Source organism: Ochotona princeps, chromosome 3 (assembly GCF_030435755.1).
Source record: "Ochotona princeps isolate mOchPri1 chromosome 3, mOchPri1.hap1, whole genome shotgun sequence".
NCBI lineage: Eukaryota > Metazoa > Chordata > Mammalia > Lagomorpha > Ochotonidae > Ochotona > Ochotona princeps.
The window spans coordinates 32,826,810-32,844,200 of record NC_080834.1 but is presented as its reverse complement, the minus strand read 5'-3'; the positions used below and the strand labels follow the sequence as shown (position 1 = coordinate 32,844,200).

At 48.0% G+C, this 17,391-nt stretch overlaps 1 protein-coding gene across 3 annotated transcripts in view; it reads right to left on the bottom strand.

The window, feature by feature from the left end:
• Nucleotides 1-17,391, bottom strand: part of RUNX1 (RUNX family transcription factor 1) — a 240,067-nt gene that overhangs the window by 76,514 nt on the left and 146,162 nt on the right. For all 3 annotated transcript variants that reach the window (XM_004594118.2, XM_058661664.1, XM_058661665.1), the window contains exons 3-4: nucleotides 9,484-9,737; nucleotides 3,616-3,772 (exon numbers count right to left, since the gene is read on the bottom strand). In XM_004594118.2, the coding sequence (XP_004594175.1) occupies nucleotides 3,616-3,772; nucleotides 9,484-9,737 (411 nt within the window). The remainder of the gene's footprint in view (nucleotides 1-3,615; nucleotides 3,773-9,483; nucleotides 9,738-17,391) is intronic.

Below are 17,391 nucleotides of genomic sequence, written 5' to 3'. Positions count from 1 at the left end.
AAGGGTCAGTGCAAGGTTCTAAATCCACAGCCTCTTGACTTGGGAGCCGTGGATCCCAGCAAACTCCAGGACAGGCATGGAAACGGAAATTACACTTGAAAAGTAGTGTATGTGTGCACGTGTGCATTCCCCGTCCCCTCACGAAAGGGCCTGCTGAAGATTTTCAAGGTTATCTACTATGTTCTCAAAGAATAAAAAGTCACATTCTTAAAAAAAATTTAGAGGAAAATCTGCAGTGGATTCTCTCGCTTTATTTTCAAGATGGTTGAGGACACTGTTTCGTAGATTCTGCCTTTGATTCTAAAATGAAATAACTAAAGCTGTATTCACTGATGGATTAATTTCTTTCCAACTGATTAAATACCCCAGCAGAGACCAAACATTCCCAAATCTCCCTGCTAGAATGTCTTAATTGTTTTCTCTGTGCAAGCCACGATATACTTTGTCATAGCACTGAAAATACCAGTACACCTGTATCAACTGCATCCATAAATTGCTGACATATTAATCTCACCCAGAGAATTCCTTTTGACCCACGGCTTGGAATTTCTGCAGGTGACTGATAGTCCCAGGCCATGTGGTCAGAACATGAAGTGTGCGAAGCCACCCCATGCCACTGCGGTACTCTTTAGAGTCTGGTCAGTCTCCCTAACATCTCCTGGGAGCTTATACCTCTTCCCTGCAAGCAGCAGTCAGTTTACAGGAAGAGCCAAGGGCCCAAGTAAAAGGGAGAGACATTCCAGGGGTGAGAAATACCCCAAGCAGAGTAAGTCAGGTTTAAACTGCCAGGGAGAAACAGGAAGGAATGGAAGAAAAGCTGAGGCCGTCTGTATTTTTAGGGGCCAGTGTTGTCAGCAAGGCCTTGAGAGCTGGACAGGCAGGTTTTCCCAGTTGTGGGCTGAACCTGGGGTTAGAAGCTGTGATTCTGGGTATCTGCCAGCACCCAGACAGATCAGCTTTGCCAGAAAAAAACTTTCCCCATCTTCAATGTCTGGCAATTTCTATGAGGTTTATGATCCCTGTGGACTGGTAGCTGTTTTTTTTTTTTTTTTTCTTTAGAAAAAAAATTAGGAAAGCTTCTTTTTCCATCTTTCATTTCTCACCAAGTACCGGGCCCCTCTGAGAGTCCACCACACCAGTGGCTTTGGTAGGACTCAAACTTGGCATTGAAATGTTGGGATGAGCCAGGACCCAAGACCTTCTGGCCCATACACTCGGGCACATTTTCAAAAGCAGAAAATGCAACAGTAGATAGTCTTAAGATCACTTAATAAAACATGATGAAACTTTTAAAGGATAAGATTGAGTGAAGAAGATTAAGACTAATTGTCAAAATTAGTGAGCATCATTTGCTCTCTCCCTAATGGGAAGCAAATTGCAAAAATAAAAAGAGAGAGAACAGAGAGAGAGAAAGAAAAAAATCTGGCAGGCTTTGATGTTGACATTTAAACAAGCAAAAACATACTGTACTTTACAATGCTGGAGAGAAATTTTGAGAGTCAAACCTCAGCCTCCTCACACTTTTTCTTGTAGCTCTGACCAGAAACCGTTCCCCACCCCAAATAAACAAGCACAAAAATAGATATCCATCAGGCAAGACCACTATTATGCCCACAGTAACCATAATTGGGTTAAAAGGTGTGCGTATCATCACCAGTGGGAAGGACAGACTGTACAAAACAAACATCGTCCATTTATGACATCTCAGTTAATTTTCCCACTCCGGGCTGTGAGGACGCAGTTGTGCCTTGCTTACAACTCTTTTACTTTTGGGGGTTTATGCAAACTCAAGGGCATTCTGGCATGAATCAGGCAAGCGAACGCAAACATTCCCCACCTTGGGGAAACAGTCCACTGTTACCCAAGCAAACACAAGCATCTATTAGTCATCCACTCAAAACAGAAATGGCCAATAAGGGGTGAGAGAGCAGCCCTCAACAGCAGAAAAGGAAGCACGCTGCTTTCAAAATCCCATTCTTTTTAATCACTGACTTACTGCACACTGCCAGCAGGTCACTGCTGAACTTCTTATGGGAAAAAAAAAACGTCACCAGCACAGGCCCGTATAAAGCTTTCAAACGGTGTACAACCCAAACCTGGCACATATATCCACAGAGATGCACGCTATTATGATAATTATGTTTCCTCAGGAAAAATGACCAAATGATACTCGCTACCTGACAGTTAAAATCCCCAGAAGTCATGGAGGCCTGTGAGCGAGGCGGGTGGCCATGGGCCAGGTGAGAGGCCTCTGCTACTGGGGCTCACTTTGCCACTGCTCAGCTGAAGTCTTTACGATGTTTTACACGCTTCTCGAATTATAACGCAAAATCCATTTATGAAAGGAGGGGAATTTTAATATAAAAAATGAATAATATACATTTGGTATTTTATAGCCTCATTCATGATTTTGATAAGTGGATCTAGTTTTCTTGGTCTGACCCTACTACCAACATAATACCAGGAATATATATTTTCAGCCATGTTATAAAATTTTTACTTTCTCCAAACAGCTGAAAGCATTAACACACATATAGCCATTTCCCCACACCTACTAATTCCTGAGAACAATCAGATTACTTTAGATAAAGGCATTTAAAATATAAGTTATGATTGTCCTTATGTTAACTGTTTAGTTGGTCTTTTATTTCAAATGCAAAAGCTATTACCATTATTTATTCATCAAAAATCTCCCCATTAAACTTGAAATACCTTTAATTCATAAGCTATTCAGTAGTACATTACAAAAATAAGATTTTCAAAACAAATTATCCTACCTCCTTCAACTATACTTTCAGTGTTGCTGTTTACAAAATACGACTTAGGTTCTTAAAACAGAAAAAAACAGACTACTTGAAAAAATTGGAAACCAGGGATTATTACAATGAGACAAGGTATCCTCTTTCTACTCTGAATTGTGATAATGGATTACAGACAAGAAATATAAAACTACACATAGGGCTGAACTAATGCGACAGTTCCTTTGGGTGAACCAGCCCCATAGTATCAATATCTAAAATGTTAACTGGGCTCAGCCATTTCCCTTAAATAATTATAAAGCTTTCAAAAGAAATACAGCAGGAAGACCATTTTGCCATCCATTGCATTAACACTATTTCCTCATATTTTGTCTTACAGTGCTAAGTATGTCTGAAGCCGTGTACCAACATTAGACAGCGGAGAGCTCTCGGAACCATCGCAAGCAATCATTTCAAACTGACCCTTGTCACAGCACGTGGATCCTAAGTGAAAGGGCTCCGTAAAATATATTTTTCGTCATAAGCTAGAGGACCACAACAGTATAATCCCAGGCTCCATTCTCATAAGTTTTATTTTTTTATATTAATGAAAAAAAAGCCTTTAGAGTTTTCTTGAAATTCATGTTTTGCATGTTCCAAGTATGTTGTACAGCAATTCAGTAATAGAAAGCAATAATGGAATGTAACATTCTGCTAAAAATACCACACTTCATGTAACTCTCAAAAAGCTTGACACAGCAATAACAATAACACTGCATTTCTGGGGATCATGTCACAGAAACTTCTATCAGTCCTGCAGCTGAAGCTAACAGCATGTCAACAGTTCGGTGTCACGTTAAAGTTGGTAAACACCTACCTCTCCCACTGCGACCGACAAACCTGAGGTCATTGAATCTTGCAACTTGGTTCTTCATGGCAGCGGTGGCATTTCTCAGCTCTGCTGAGTAGTTCTCGTCATTGCCAGCCATCACGGTGACCAGGGTGCCATCTGGGACATCCCCCAGAGCCACCACCTAGACCCCAGCAGGAAACAAATGCAGACATCAGGGACACGCTGCATACCCTTTTCTGCTATTTGTGCAGTAGCTGCTCCAAAATTCCATGTCTACCAAATGACGTTTTCTAGTTTGCAGAACTAACAACAGGGCTGTTGCACATGGTGAGATCCACTTTTAATTCCATCATGTGTAACTGAATATAATTTTTCAAATAGCGAAACTTTGACTGGGTTTTCCTAATAAAGTCACATAGGTGACACCTCACAGTCAGTACGCAACTGAGCACCACAAGGCCTCTGAAGAGCTACCCTGTCTCTCTCCTCCAATCATCTCATTTCCTCCCATTCAAGCCCTAGAATGCTTTGAGCTCGTTAAGTTTATAAACATAACCCTTCAGTCACTTGCTCTGACCTCCATGGAAAAGCCTACCGAGCCCACTCTTTTAAGTGTTCCAATTTACTTTTGCTCAAATTAACTTTGATCTTTGATTGTTGAGTGGCTTAAGCTGTCCCCTTGTAGTTCTGTGATTTCGCCCTACTCACTAGCAGTGCAGTGCAGCCATGCAAGACCTGGGTAGGTGGCAGGGCTGGGGAGAGGCTGGGGGAACCAGAAATGTACCATTTGTTACTAATCAAAAAAATCTACAGATCTCACAGAAAAGAGGAATCTGCTTTTGTATGCTCCCCTCATTTCCTGGGTGGAAATTAGCTGCATTTTGCTACCTGAGTCTCAAAGATGTGTTAACCGTGTTCTGATGCATGACTCAGAGTTTATCCAAAGCCAGCTGGTCATGATAAGGAATTCTTTTCATGTAACAGAATAGACACACCTATTATACTACTGAAAACAAAAAGGTGAATATTTTTGATACTCAGGTAATAAAAACAGTGGTAATTTCACTGAAATGCCCTGAAAATGTTTTGTTGTAATAGTGTCCACATCTTGGCCATCATTTGGTTTCTTCCAGAAACTATTTCCTTTATCTAGACATTTCATTATTGGCAGTATTTCCACTATTTGTTTTGCAAAGTGGCTACAGAATTTGAAGTCAAATTGCCCCAAGTTGAATTTGTTCCTTATCATTTCTGATCTCCTTTATGATATTTCCTCAGTTGTGGTGAAAATCGTATTATCATTCCAATGATATAATCATATTTTGGCTGCTGCTGTTTTTGAACTAGTATTTCTTAATCTACTTTTAATATTCCCACTCTTGTTTTTACCTCCTAATTTTCACCTAGTAATTGCCACATCATATTTTTATAGTACAAATATATTCAGTCCTTCTTTTTATATGCAAATAAGCCTGCCACAGATTCACTTGTAGGATGATATCAAAGGTATGTTTCTCAATATTATGATCTTTATGCCTGCTTAGTCATGACCCCTTCCCTGTGTCTCCCAATGACTACTGGTTTGGTGCTTCGGTGCAGGGCAGGGCAAAGGACCCAGTTGTCTGGGAGGGGATCCTAGTGGACTACATCAGGATAACCTACACTAGTGGTAACAGGGAAGCATTTTCTTCATCTCTTCTATCCAAACTGCATTGTCAAACAAGGTCTGGGCCTTTTATCTCTTTTTAATCCTTTCATTCCAATTGTTGGACATGTTTTCTATAAAGGAGTTTTTCAAACACTGCTATTTATTCCCCAAGCACCCCCTAATTAGGTATTTAGATCTCATTATAAGGGTGTTTGTTGCCATTTAATTAAATGCAATAGGATGACTATTCCCCTTTGTTTCAGATGACACTGCTGAAGCAAATCCTCCTGGAGCAGTTATTTGATTATCGGTAGCTCCTCTTTTCAGTCTTGCAAGATGTACTTGTTCTATTCTGCTCTTCTTAGTCTGAAAAATGCTCCCCATTTTTTCCCGCTATTCTTGCTTCCCTTTAAAACAGCTCACAGTGTTGAAATGTCCTCTCTCAAGACCAATTCTACTTCCTCATCCCCTTCTTTGTCTGGTGACCTCTGCTTCTCTATTTTAAGGCAACGTACAGGGACTGGATCAACTACATGGTTTTCAAGTTGAATAACTCATTGTTGGGACTGATTCAGCAGAGGCTAAAATCAGTAAACCTTGTTTTATAACTAGCAGCTTCTATGTGAAAGCACTTTTCTATCTCTCCATGAGCTCCAGGTGTGTGCTTCTCCACTTGGCAGCACGGTGACCGCACAGCCACTGGGCAGATGCCTGAGACCTCCACCAAACAGAGACAAGGAGAGCATAAAACCCTCATGGTGGCTAAATAAGAAAAGGTTGTTGTTTCACTACAACAAATATTTTACAAATTAGTTTAACTCTCACCTCTCCCATTTAAAAACAACAACAAAAATCAATTTCTACAGGAATCAAAGACAGTGGGTGCTCAAATATTATCAAATATCATTCAGTTTTTTACTTCTTTCTGAGGGATTTTCCTATGAGGTAAGGTGGGGACATACTAAATCTAGGGATCTTAAATTTATAATGTATACCATCCAATTATTACCCTGGGCTAGCATACTTGAGCCAAGTTAGTTTTTTTTTTAATTAATTAAACATTATTCAGTACAGATTTTGTCATTGATAGAAAGTATGAACAGAATGAAAACATATCCAGCTTCAAACAGAAAAAGGCAGCAACTGGAATGAAAAGCTATAAACAATAGGTAAGGAACACAAACATTTACATTTTAGCACAGACCAAACAGACAAGAAGGGACTTGTTGGCCCAAGAGATTTCATATTTTGTTTTACTTCTCTGTTTTTCAAGTATCAGGAAGTTGAGTACAGTGGCCACTTGCCTGCACACTGCACAGGTCTCCCAAAGCCATTCTTTGCCCAGGCCGCTCAGAGTTTACATGGGCGTTTTAAAGCGAGCCTAATTAGGCTGACATTACAGTTACAATTCATTTACTTTAAATCTCTTAATCTTGCAGTGTTTCACAGTAGGCTGTGGAGTGGAACATGGCATTCTGTGGAGACAACATGCAGTGCACACCAACATGTTACCTGTTTCTTCTTTTATGAACAGAATATTACCACGAGCACCCAAGGTCACTGAACTTCACTGCCGAAGGCAATGTTTATGTCTTTGGACCCTGGTGTAACAGTGCCTAAACAAACTAATAGCACAGCATTACAAAATCTATCCAAAGCGATCCAAGCAGTTTTTAAGTTACTTCTGTAAACACTGGGTAACGTGTACTAAGTTTAACATCTTCCCAGTAGCAAAAATATGTAGCTCTCCTAGACTAAAATAATAGCATTCTATAGGAGGGAGTTGGGGTTTGGAGGGCAGGTTGGGGTCCAGGATAAGTAATTAGGATGATTTTAATCAAAGAAAACTCATAATTTTTAAAAAGCTCCCTTCAGTTCTGAAGATCCTCGCACAGGGTTTACAGGTAGATGGAGGAGCCTTTCACGGGGCATTTACTGCCTCTCTCATCGCTGTCCTAAGACTTCATCACATTCTCTTCTTTAGGATATGGAATATTGTCATTCCCTACCGATTAACTTTCTAAAGAGATTGTCCGAAGCTTATTTGAAATCTAAGTTTTAAAGTAGTCAGTTCTGTAGAGATGGCGTGGGAGGGGAGAGGGAGGCAGGGGTGCAGAGAAGAGCCAGGGACGCGGGGTAAGCCCACCGGGGATGTGGGATGCCAGCAGGTTTGGAAATCCAGCTTGCTTTTTATCTCTGATCTTCTCCTTTGCTCTCCTGGAACATTCTATGCTTTCAGTTAGGCAGGCAGGAGGTCTGCTGGACAACAGGCCTGTCTTCTGCAGGGACTGTGGTGGTGGCAGAGATCAGCCAAGGGGTCTGACTGCTCCCTGGCCTTCCTCTACTCACAGTGGCCTCAAGAGACTTACACCTTGACCCCCTGGCAGTTTACAGAATCTCACTTCAGGGGAACAAGTCAGAACTCTTCTTAAAACACTCTCCAAAGTCAGTTTGAAAAGGAAAAATTTCTGCTGGTATGATGATTTCTGATGGCTCATGCAAGCAATCACATATGATTTTTTTTCATGGTTGTGGAAGAAAACACTTTTGTGGGGTGACTCAACTCAACTCTACAACAAGATTCCTTACTAATGGCTTGCTGTTTGGATCCCTCTGGGTGTGGGCTCCCGGCTGAGGAGGGAGTTCCCAGAGAGACAGACCCTGCTCTCCCTACAAAGGAAGCCCGGAATCCCTCAGCACGGCTGGTGTGTAAGGGGCTTCATAAGCCCCCTCGGGTGGACGACAGGGCTTCTTGTTGTTCTACCCTCAACTCCAAGTGACGCAGGCCCAACCCTGTCAGTCCCTTCCCGAGGTGAGGGGCAGGAGCCCAGGAGATCCACCAGCTGAGCCTGTTTATGCAAAGGGATTAGACCCAAACCTAAAAACCTGAAGGAAGGGAGAGGGGAAGAGTCCAGCGCTGTCCCCTGGACCCTTCTTCCTACCCCATCCACACACAAACCACACACACCAAACCACCAGCCAACGCTGTTAGCAAACCTAGCCGGCAGTGCCATGGTCACTAGGGCCTTTCCCCAAAGTGTGTCCCTGTACTTTAAGAATCACAGCTTCGGTTTGGAAAGTGTGGAAAACTGAAAAGGAACTTTTTTTTTTTTTAATATAAGTTCAACATGATTCACTATAATCACATCAAGATCCAGCTGAAGCCTGGAATTAGAAAACGCTTATATTAAATGAATGTTCCCTTAAAGGGGACAAGCATTCAAGCACCTTTTTCAAAAGAAAAAAGTATCTTGGCAGCTTCAATCAAAAAAAAATCTCTGAGCTTCAATCACCTGCTTCATTAGCCTTTTAAATGAACGAGAAATCACCGCATCGATTGTACTTAAAACAAAAAAGACCACAGTTCCAAAAAAGAAGGTTAAAGCCTATGGAAAGCAGAAACCCCACCGCAGAAATTAAAATCCTACAGCTCGCTGCCAGGGTAGTAGGGTGGTTGTTTAAAAACGCCCGGGGTTGTTTATACATCCGTGGAAGGCCAAGCTTTTTAAAAGCGGCTCGGCGCTAGGGGACGGGACGCCTCCGCCAGCTGTCCAGCTGGAGACGCCGGGTCTCGGCCGCCCCCTCCTCTACTGAGCCGGCTGCGGACAGGCGGCCCCGGGCTCGGCCGAGGGGAGCTCCGAGAACGTGCACAGAGCAGGGCTCCAGGAAGGAGCAGGATTCAGTGAGCGGCTTCTGGCAGGAGCTGACGGCAAGCTCGCAAAACTTGGGAAAACTTGTGCGGACCTCATTGCCGTGGACTTTGGCCACGCTCGCGCGTCTAGGGGCGGTTGAGGGTCGCGGGGGCGGGAGGTGGGTGGGCTTCCTGGCAGCTCCCCTCGTTCATTCATCTCCACGGACCGAAGGTATTCAAATTTCTCTCTCTAGTGTTTCCTGCAGCCTGCAGCTAAACTAGGCAAAAATGGTTCGTGGGTGTGTTAACCCCGAGTGGGAGACGCGGCGTGGAAGGCAGGCGGGATTGTCCCCACCGGGCATCCCAGGGAAGACTCCCGCCTTGGGGGGAGTTCCCATTGGCCCTCAGAGAACGTCTCCAGGGGAGACTTCCAGCCCTCCTGGACGCGCCCTCCCGAGGGTCGCCACGGCAACGCAGCATCTCCGCTACTCCAGCGCCACAGGGGGGACCAGGGGCCGCAGGGGGTTAGCCGCCGGCCCCCTCCCGCCCCAGCCTCAGCCGCTGGCCTCCTGGCCGGCCTCCGCCCTCCCGCCACCCCCTCCGGGCTCAATACCTTGAAAGCGATGGGCAGGGTCTTGTTGCAGCGCCAGTGCGTGGGCAGCACGGAGCAGAGGAAGTTGGGGCTGTCGGTGCGCACCAGTTCGCCCGGGTGGTCGGCCAGCACCTCCACCATGCTGCGGTCGCCGCTCCTCAGCTTGCCGGCCAGGGCGGCGCCGGCGTCCGGGGCGCCGAGCGGCAGCGCCTCGCTCATCTTGCCCGGGCTCAGCGCGGTGGAAGGCGGCGTGAAGCGGCGGCTTGTGCTGGCATCTACGGGGATACGCATCACAACAAGCCGATTGAGTTAGGACCCTGCAAATAGCTCCCACTAGACGGCGAGGGGGGCGCGGAGCTTCAACCAGCAGCTCCCGGGACACCAACATACAAGTCCGGGGGGGGCCTCGAAGGCTGCGGGGACCCTGGGGGGAAGCGGGGAGTTACTGACAGTCCCAGTCCGGGGGTGGAGGGGAGCCAAAGCTCTTCTGGTTTCTGGCGGGCGCGGGCCCGCGGGGCTCCTAGCCACCGACCCCTCGGTGCGCTTCAAAGTAGGCGACCAGAATCCAGACGCAGATGCCAAAGCGAGACTGATCTTCAGAGTTCAAGTTCAGTCTTTGGCTGTTCACAAAAGTTCCCGGGGGCAAAATTCCCATACACTTCTTAGGAAAAAAAAATTATGCGGAGAGCAGAAACGACCGGCAAATATACGATTTGGAAGTTCCAGTAGTGAAGCGCCTGTATGTTTTTTTTTTTCTTTTTGCAGGTGAATTATGTTTAAAGTCCCAACAGAATACAAACCACATGCATAGATTCCATATACACAGCGTCCCTTTTTGTCATGAAAAACTGGCTTCCCTTCTCAAAAGCAAGAGTTGCGAGTTAAAAAAAAAACCCGTGCCTCTACTGTATGTGAACACACACATATAAATATATACATATGCTCTACTTCATAAAATATTTACAACATAATCTGCAGAGAATTTAAACACAACCGAAATCCATTAATGTTCGCTGAAGATTTTTTTTTTTTAAGTAGCCTTGAAAATCAGCTTCAGTAGTTGGAGCAGGGTTGAGCTAGAAGTACTTGTCATGGTCTCTCGCAAAACGCTCAGTGCAGAAAATTCAGCTTTTCAAAGATCTCTAGCTAATCTGCAAAAAAAAGTATAAACGAGAAAGAAATTCCAAATCGATGACACTCAAGAAACACAGCTCTCCACATCTGAGAACTGGGGTTGGGGGATGTTGGTGAAGTTTGTGGCTGATCCTGCGGTTTGGTGGGAGTTGATGGAGCAGCAGAGTCACACACGCGCAGACACGCGCTCTTCGGAAGCCGGGCCACTGTCTACACCGGCCGGCGTGAGTCAGCCCCAGGCTCGGGCGGCTACGAGACGATCTTCCTCCTGCGCAGACCCAGCTCCTGCCTGCCCGCCGGCCGGCCGGCGGCTCCGCGACGCACAAATACCCAGGAGCACCGCCTAACCGCAGCAGGTGGAGCGGGGCCCTGGGAGGTGGCTCCGCGGCGCAGATGCAAACAGCGCGGGCGGCTCGGGTTACACACGCACGCACCCTCTCCCACGCACACGTATCTCCGCGGCCCTCGCCGCGCAAGCTTTCTTCCCGCAGATGCCAAAAGAACAAATCTGCGGGGCAGTTGTGTGGAGGGGAAGTTTACAGCCAGGGAAAAAGTTGAAACATCCAGCCCCAGAAACCAGTTCATTCAAAAGTTAAGAAAGGAGAAGGGGTGGGGGGGGGAGGGAAGAAAATAATAATAATAAAAAAAATTTTTTTTGAAAAGATCCAACGTAGGGCCAAAGAGACGCAGAGCAACGGCTGGCTGACTTTTCTTCTGGCGTCCCCAGGAGCCCCGGGAAGCGGTGCCTGCCGGCGCAGGGCCGGGCAGCGCGGTGCCCTTGGCTGGGTCCGGCAGCGGGGCGCCCGTCCCTCCCGCGCCCGCTGGCTCTATGAATGAGAGTGCCTGGAAATGAACGTGCTTTTACTGTAAGCCCGGCCCGAGGAATTCCATTCCCTCAGCTCGTTTGCATAGGGGGCGGCCGGCGGCCAATCGCAGGCCTTTCCGGTATCAGCCAGGGCGCGGCTGGCGCGAGGGGCCCGCGCGCCCCCGCCGCGCGCTACTGTACGCCACCGGGGAAGGGCGGCGAGGCGGCGGCCGCCGGGGCCCACGCTCGCTCGCAGCCCGGGCTCCGAGGCCCCTGCCCGGGGACTGCCGTGCGCCCCGGCCCCGAGAGCCCGGAGGCCAGCCGGAGGGGGACGCCACGGCCGCTGGGGCTTGGGACCCGAGACCGGGACGTGCGCGGCCGGGAGCGGGGTTCGAGCTCCGCGCGGTGGCTGGGCTCGGCCCGGCGGGTCGCAGCCGCGCAGTGGCGCTGATTGGCTGGGTCAGACCAGCCAGGGCTCCAAACATTTTTTTTTTCTGAGTTTGCAGTTTTCTCGCTGCCTTCGCTGTTCTCCCCCCTGACCAGGGCTGTGGCTGCGCGCCTCGCTCCGGCCGAGCGCGCTTAGCGGCCAGGAAAAGCCCCCCACCCGCACCCACCCCGACCCGCGCAACCGGAGACTGGGAAGAAAGTTGACAGCTCCCACTCGCCTCGCTCCCGGTTCTCCAAACGGCCTCTTCCCCAACTCCCCTCACGCCCACCAAGCCGAGCCCCGCAGCTAGCCTCCGGGCTCCCCGGAAACGGTGCCGGCTCCTGCTTCGGCCCCCGCACGAGGCGCCCGGGGGCCGAAGCCACGCCGGCTTTGCGCGCGGGCGGGACCTGCCCCCGCGTCCGTCCCCGCGGCGCCGCGGGCATTTTCGCGGAGCTTAAGGCGGGCCCGCCTCCTCCGCCCGGGGCCGCCGCGGCCCTCTCCTTCCCCGTGCCAGGCCCCTGCTCGCGCCTCGGCGGGCGCCTGGCAGCCCCGCTCCGCCGCCGGCTCCCTCGCCTTCCCCTCAGAGTTTTACAACTTGAGCCACCTCGGCGCGGGGTCTCCCTCGCCCACTGCTCGCGGAGTCCCTCTCTCTCTCTCCCCTCTCCCGGCGGGCCGGCAGTGCGGGGACTCCCTTCGGGCGCCGCCGCAGGGCCCTGCCGGGGAAGGGGGCCGTGCGGGCGGCGAGGGCCGCAGCCGGGCGCCGTGGCGCTCCCCTCCGCAGGCCCCTCAGAGCCGCCCGCGCTGCGCCGCCGCGGGCTCGGGCCGGACGCCAGGGGGCAGCAGCCGCCCTCGCGCGACGCCCCGGGCGCCCGGCGACCGCGCGCTGCACCCGGAACGCCCCGACGGCGCGGGGCTCCCGCGGTCCGCCTCCGCGGCCTGCGGGGTCGCGCCCGGTAGCAGCGAGTGTGGGGAACGCAGACAGGAAAAGGGTCGCCAGGGCCGTCTGGAGCGGGAGCGGCCTGTGTGCGGGCCCTCGGGCTGGGGTCTTTCCCGGAAGCCTGTGTTTGGACTCTGCGGTCGGGCAGCCCAAGGCCCTGGGGTCCCTCGTCCTCCGGGCCCTCGCTGGACCTACGCGTCCACTTCTCCCCCTCAGCCCCCCACCCTTCTTTCCTGCCTAATAAACGCACGCAGTCACTACGCTGCATGTTCTTGGTTTTACAGATTTGGGGGAAAATAACTTTTTCTTTTCTCACAAAATGATTTGAAAGAGAATCCCTTGTCAGGTGTAACCCCAAGGCCCGCTTTCCCACTGCTCCTTGCCTGAGAGACGCCAAACTCTGGCTCGCCACCCCCTCGCTTGACTCCTCACACCACTTGCGGGAAGTGGGGCCCCCACTTCGGCATCAGGACCCGGGCGCCGCCCGCTCTGGAAGCAAATTCGGGGCCGGGAGACCTTTGCTTCGGCTAGATTTTTTGTTTGTTTGTTTTTGATTTTTGGTTTTTGGCTAAGTAGCCAGAGAGGGCTGCAGGAGCCGCCGCTTAGGGCACTCTGAGGACCCCCGGCGAAGAGGATGCAGCGCGAGCGGGTGGGGGAGACGCCAGGGAAAATAGCTGACAAAGTACCTGCAGGTGCCCGTAGGCCCATTTTCCCAAAACCTTAGCCCCATAAGGAAAGGAGGTTCTGCGTGTAGGAGGACCCTCTGCGGCTCCCTCGCTGGCAGAGGTCAACTTTCCACTTAAGGAGAAGTAGGTAAAAAAGCACAAGCGTCAAGTTCACCCTGGAAAGGCAGCCCAGGAGTGCTGCCCCGCTAAGAGTTGCACCCCAGAAATTCCAGGTTCGAAGCCCGACACCCGGGCTCACAGCCAGGAAAGCTCCCATTTCGGACTGAGGGCCGTTCTAGGCTCCTCCGGGAGCTCCCGGTTGAGCTTGCGTGTGTCGCGCGTTGCGCACTTGAAGGCTAGAAACGGACCGACGGACTGACGGCCGCACCACCGCCGCTTCGCGCGTGCGGAGACGCCGGATTACAGGCAGGGTCTAGGGGCTGCCCGGAGGGGCACAGGCGACTCCAGTTTCTGTTTGTTGGTTTTTACCGCGCTTGTGAAAATCGTCCGGGAGCAGCGGATGGGAAATGCGGAGTTCTGCTCCCCCAAAAGCGCTCTTTTCGGAGACAGCACAAAATGTCCCTTCCGAGGGTACGAGGACTCGTTACCTGACTCATTTCCAGTGCATCTTTAGTACCGCACAGAAATTTACCTAATGCAAAACAGCGAACGCAACGAAGCGGTAGGTTAGGCGCATGCCCCGAGACACAGGTTCCCAAATTTGTTGCAGGGAGGGAATTTGGAAACTGGCTCTTAACAAGAAGGAAATTTAACTTTGCACTGTGGATTTTAAAAGCAGTGCTCGGTTAGTGAGAAGAACAACGATTTCACTGGATAGCAGTTAGCAGCTCATAGACGTGTTTCTTCTACAGCCTCCAGGTAAATAACTCCAGGTGGGCTCAGAAAATATCTAAAAATCCTACGTTCTTGTTCTTTCCACGCGATCTTGAAAAATAAAACCCACGTAGAGATGGGATTGGAATCACAACAATTGTGTCTAAATCAGCCTTTCTGTGTAATGTGAGCTCTTCAAAATTACATCACTGAAAATATATAACATTTGTAAAAGAATCCTGTCTAGGTGAAATGACCATTAAAATCTAAAACAAATGCACTGAAGAGTGTGGTTTGCTGTTGGTTCTGGGCCAGATTGCTACAGGTTGCAAAATGCCAGGGAAGGAGAATGAGCAGGCATGGGTGTGCGTGGACATTAGGCTACACAGACACTCGGAATTTCGCTGAAGATTCTTCATTCTCTGCCGTGGCTTTGCAATTGTTTCACTTGACTAATTACTCTGGGGAAGAGATGCCGTAGATCTTCCAGTGTGTCCTCCCTCCCTACGAATGTTTCTGTGAGATGGCTGTGCTTGTGTGATTTCTCCTTAGCCTCACAAGAGGCAAAGTGAGAAAATTTCAAAATTAACTGGTTATTAACTTAGGGATGCTTAGTAAACATTTTACCCTTATAAAAATTTCGCATTACAGCTGCTATAACAAAAGCAATAAACTGGGTTATAACAAGAAGCCAAGCTCTATTTTTTATTATACTTTTCAGAGTAGGACAGTCATTTAATGAGTGCAGAATGCACCTGCGGCAAACGCTGTGACACTCAAGGTGTCATTTCAGGTTTCACTGGAACATTTTATGTGATGTGACATGCACAATAGGAGCACTGCTTTTAAGTACATTTGAATCAGCGAAAAGAGATTTAATTGGTTACTTATAATTTATATAGATACCTGGATGCATATTTGTGCACATATGAATGTTCAAGTTTTAATAAAATTATTTTGAATTTAATGTACTGTGAAAGGATTTATTCCAGGTACAGAGTGTGGGAAAATAAAAATAATTATGAATTTACTGACAGAAAAACCCCAGATTTGCTGAGAATTAACTCTTATTCTCATTGGAATAAATTGGAGCTTGAAAGTAAAACCCCTCTTCTCTCTTTCTCCTGTCTCTGATTAGCTCTTTGCTTCTCCTGCTTTTTAGCAGTGGATATGTTTGGGGTCACCTGGTACAAATATCTAGCCTATTTGACAAAAAAATGAAACAGTAAATGGACGGGTAAGAAGTTAATTGATATGTGTGTGATTCTATGTACCTTCAACCAGTGCTTTCCACTGCCGCTGGCCCTGAATCTGTCTGTCAGAGGATTATCTGGGGAGCTGTCCAAGGGATGCATGTGCGTGATATATCCAAGGAAGGTTCAAAGTAACGTGGGGGCATTTAGTAATGACTCAGAATTCAAGGTAAAATGTAAAGCCACAGCCAAACGATGCAAAAACATAATAAAATGTGCCACAGGCAGAGGCAAAGTGTGACCCAATCTGTGACATGCTTCAAGGAGATGAAGACAAGCTAGTGGGATCCACCTTCTACAAAGACAGGACGTTCTAGGGATGTGTTCCTTCGCTTGCTTTCTTGCTCTTCCTTTGCTGGAGGGCAAGTTATTGGCACTGGAACTGCTCTTGCTTTAAATAATGGATGATATCACTTGGTGTTGGAAGAGCACGGTCATGTGGTTATTCTCCAGTTTGAAGCATTTACTCCTGCAGGTACAACCACATGTGAACCTGCTAAGAAAGCCCTGGGAGGCGGGTTTTTGTTCTTTTCTCCCTTGAATACCCGTGTCTTGTTGTGAAGGTAAAACCACTCTGTCTTAAGTCTTAGCACCTGAGCAACAAGGAGGAAATACTAGTTGCAAGAGACTTGAAGGATCTGAGCATTTCAAATCCTGCAGAACTAAAGCTTTCAATTCTACTTCACAATATTAGCATGATGTGGAAATAGGAAGGAAATTCAGATTTTTCAGACTCTTGTGCATGTAGGCGGAAGGACACAATACACAGCAACTCAGAATCACATTTTTGCCAGTGCAATTTGAACAACAAAAATAATAAGGGTTCCTAAGGTCTGCCTCTTAATGAATATCAAAAAATTAAATATGTATGATCCTGAAAGGAATATCCTAACAAAACACACAAACACATACAATTTTGTGTTTTATAAGCATAAACCAACTTCATAAACATTTTTTTAAGGAGCAGAGCAGGAACAGAATCATTTGTACTAATGATGAATGATAAGGTAAGAAATCAAAAATGTATCCTGACATTAGGTAAATTCAGTTTTAATAGACACAGGGTTGAGGGTAGAGATGGGAGGAAGCCACATCCAATAGAATTGACCAGAAACTCAGGTTCATGCTAACAAGATTCAGGGCAGCCAAACTCCCTGGGACGTTTCCCATGTGACCTTGAGAACTCTTCCCTGACTGAAGCTGAGACACTGGTTAGAATGGCAAAGTGGGGTTCATCTCCACAGCCAACATTTCAGTCTCTCTAAGGGCCACACCAAGACTGTAACCAAAAGCAAAGGCCAAAGGGAGAGCATTTTTGAGAGGTAGCCATGTTGTCTGTTAAAAGCTTTCTTAGTTTGTTGTATCTTGGTAGCCTTGAGCACACAGCAAGGCCAATCTCGGGACTGGGGATGGGTGAAAACACGCAGGTGAAGTTGTGCCTGACAAGACAGAGATTTGCCCAGGGTGCTAACAAGGGTGTCAGAAACTGAGCTATGTGAGACGACAGCTTGTCTGTTTTGTAACAGTGAAAGCCCGTGTCTGTATGTTTAACCATTGCAAAATCACCAACAGCACTCCCAATTCCTCAACTGTGGAGAGTTGAGAAAAGCCACCCAATGACTCTTCGCTCTTGTTGTCTACACACACTCTCACACATGCACGTAGGTCTACACACATCCTGGACTATGTTTTTTGCTTTGTTTTGTTTGTACCATAATGATGCATTGTTATGGCTGCCAGTTGTAGAGTTCTGAAGAACTAACTCTGACCTCACCTTTCACTTTCCTCCTATGGTTTGTGATCTGTATCAGAAAAATATCCAAGAGTCAAATACTGAAGTCATTTCTGGCCATTCAAGGAGTTTGTGGGAAGGC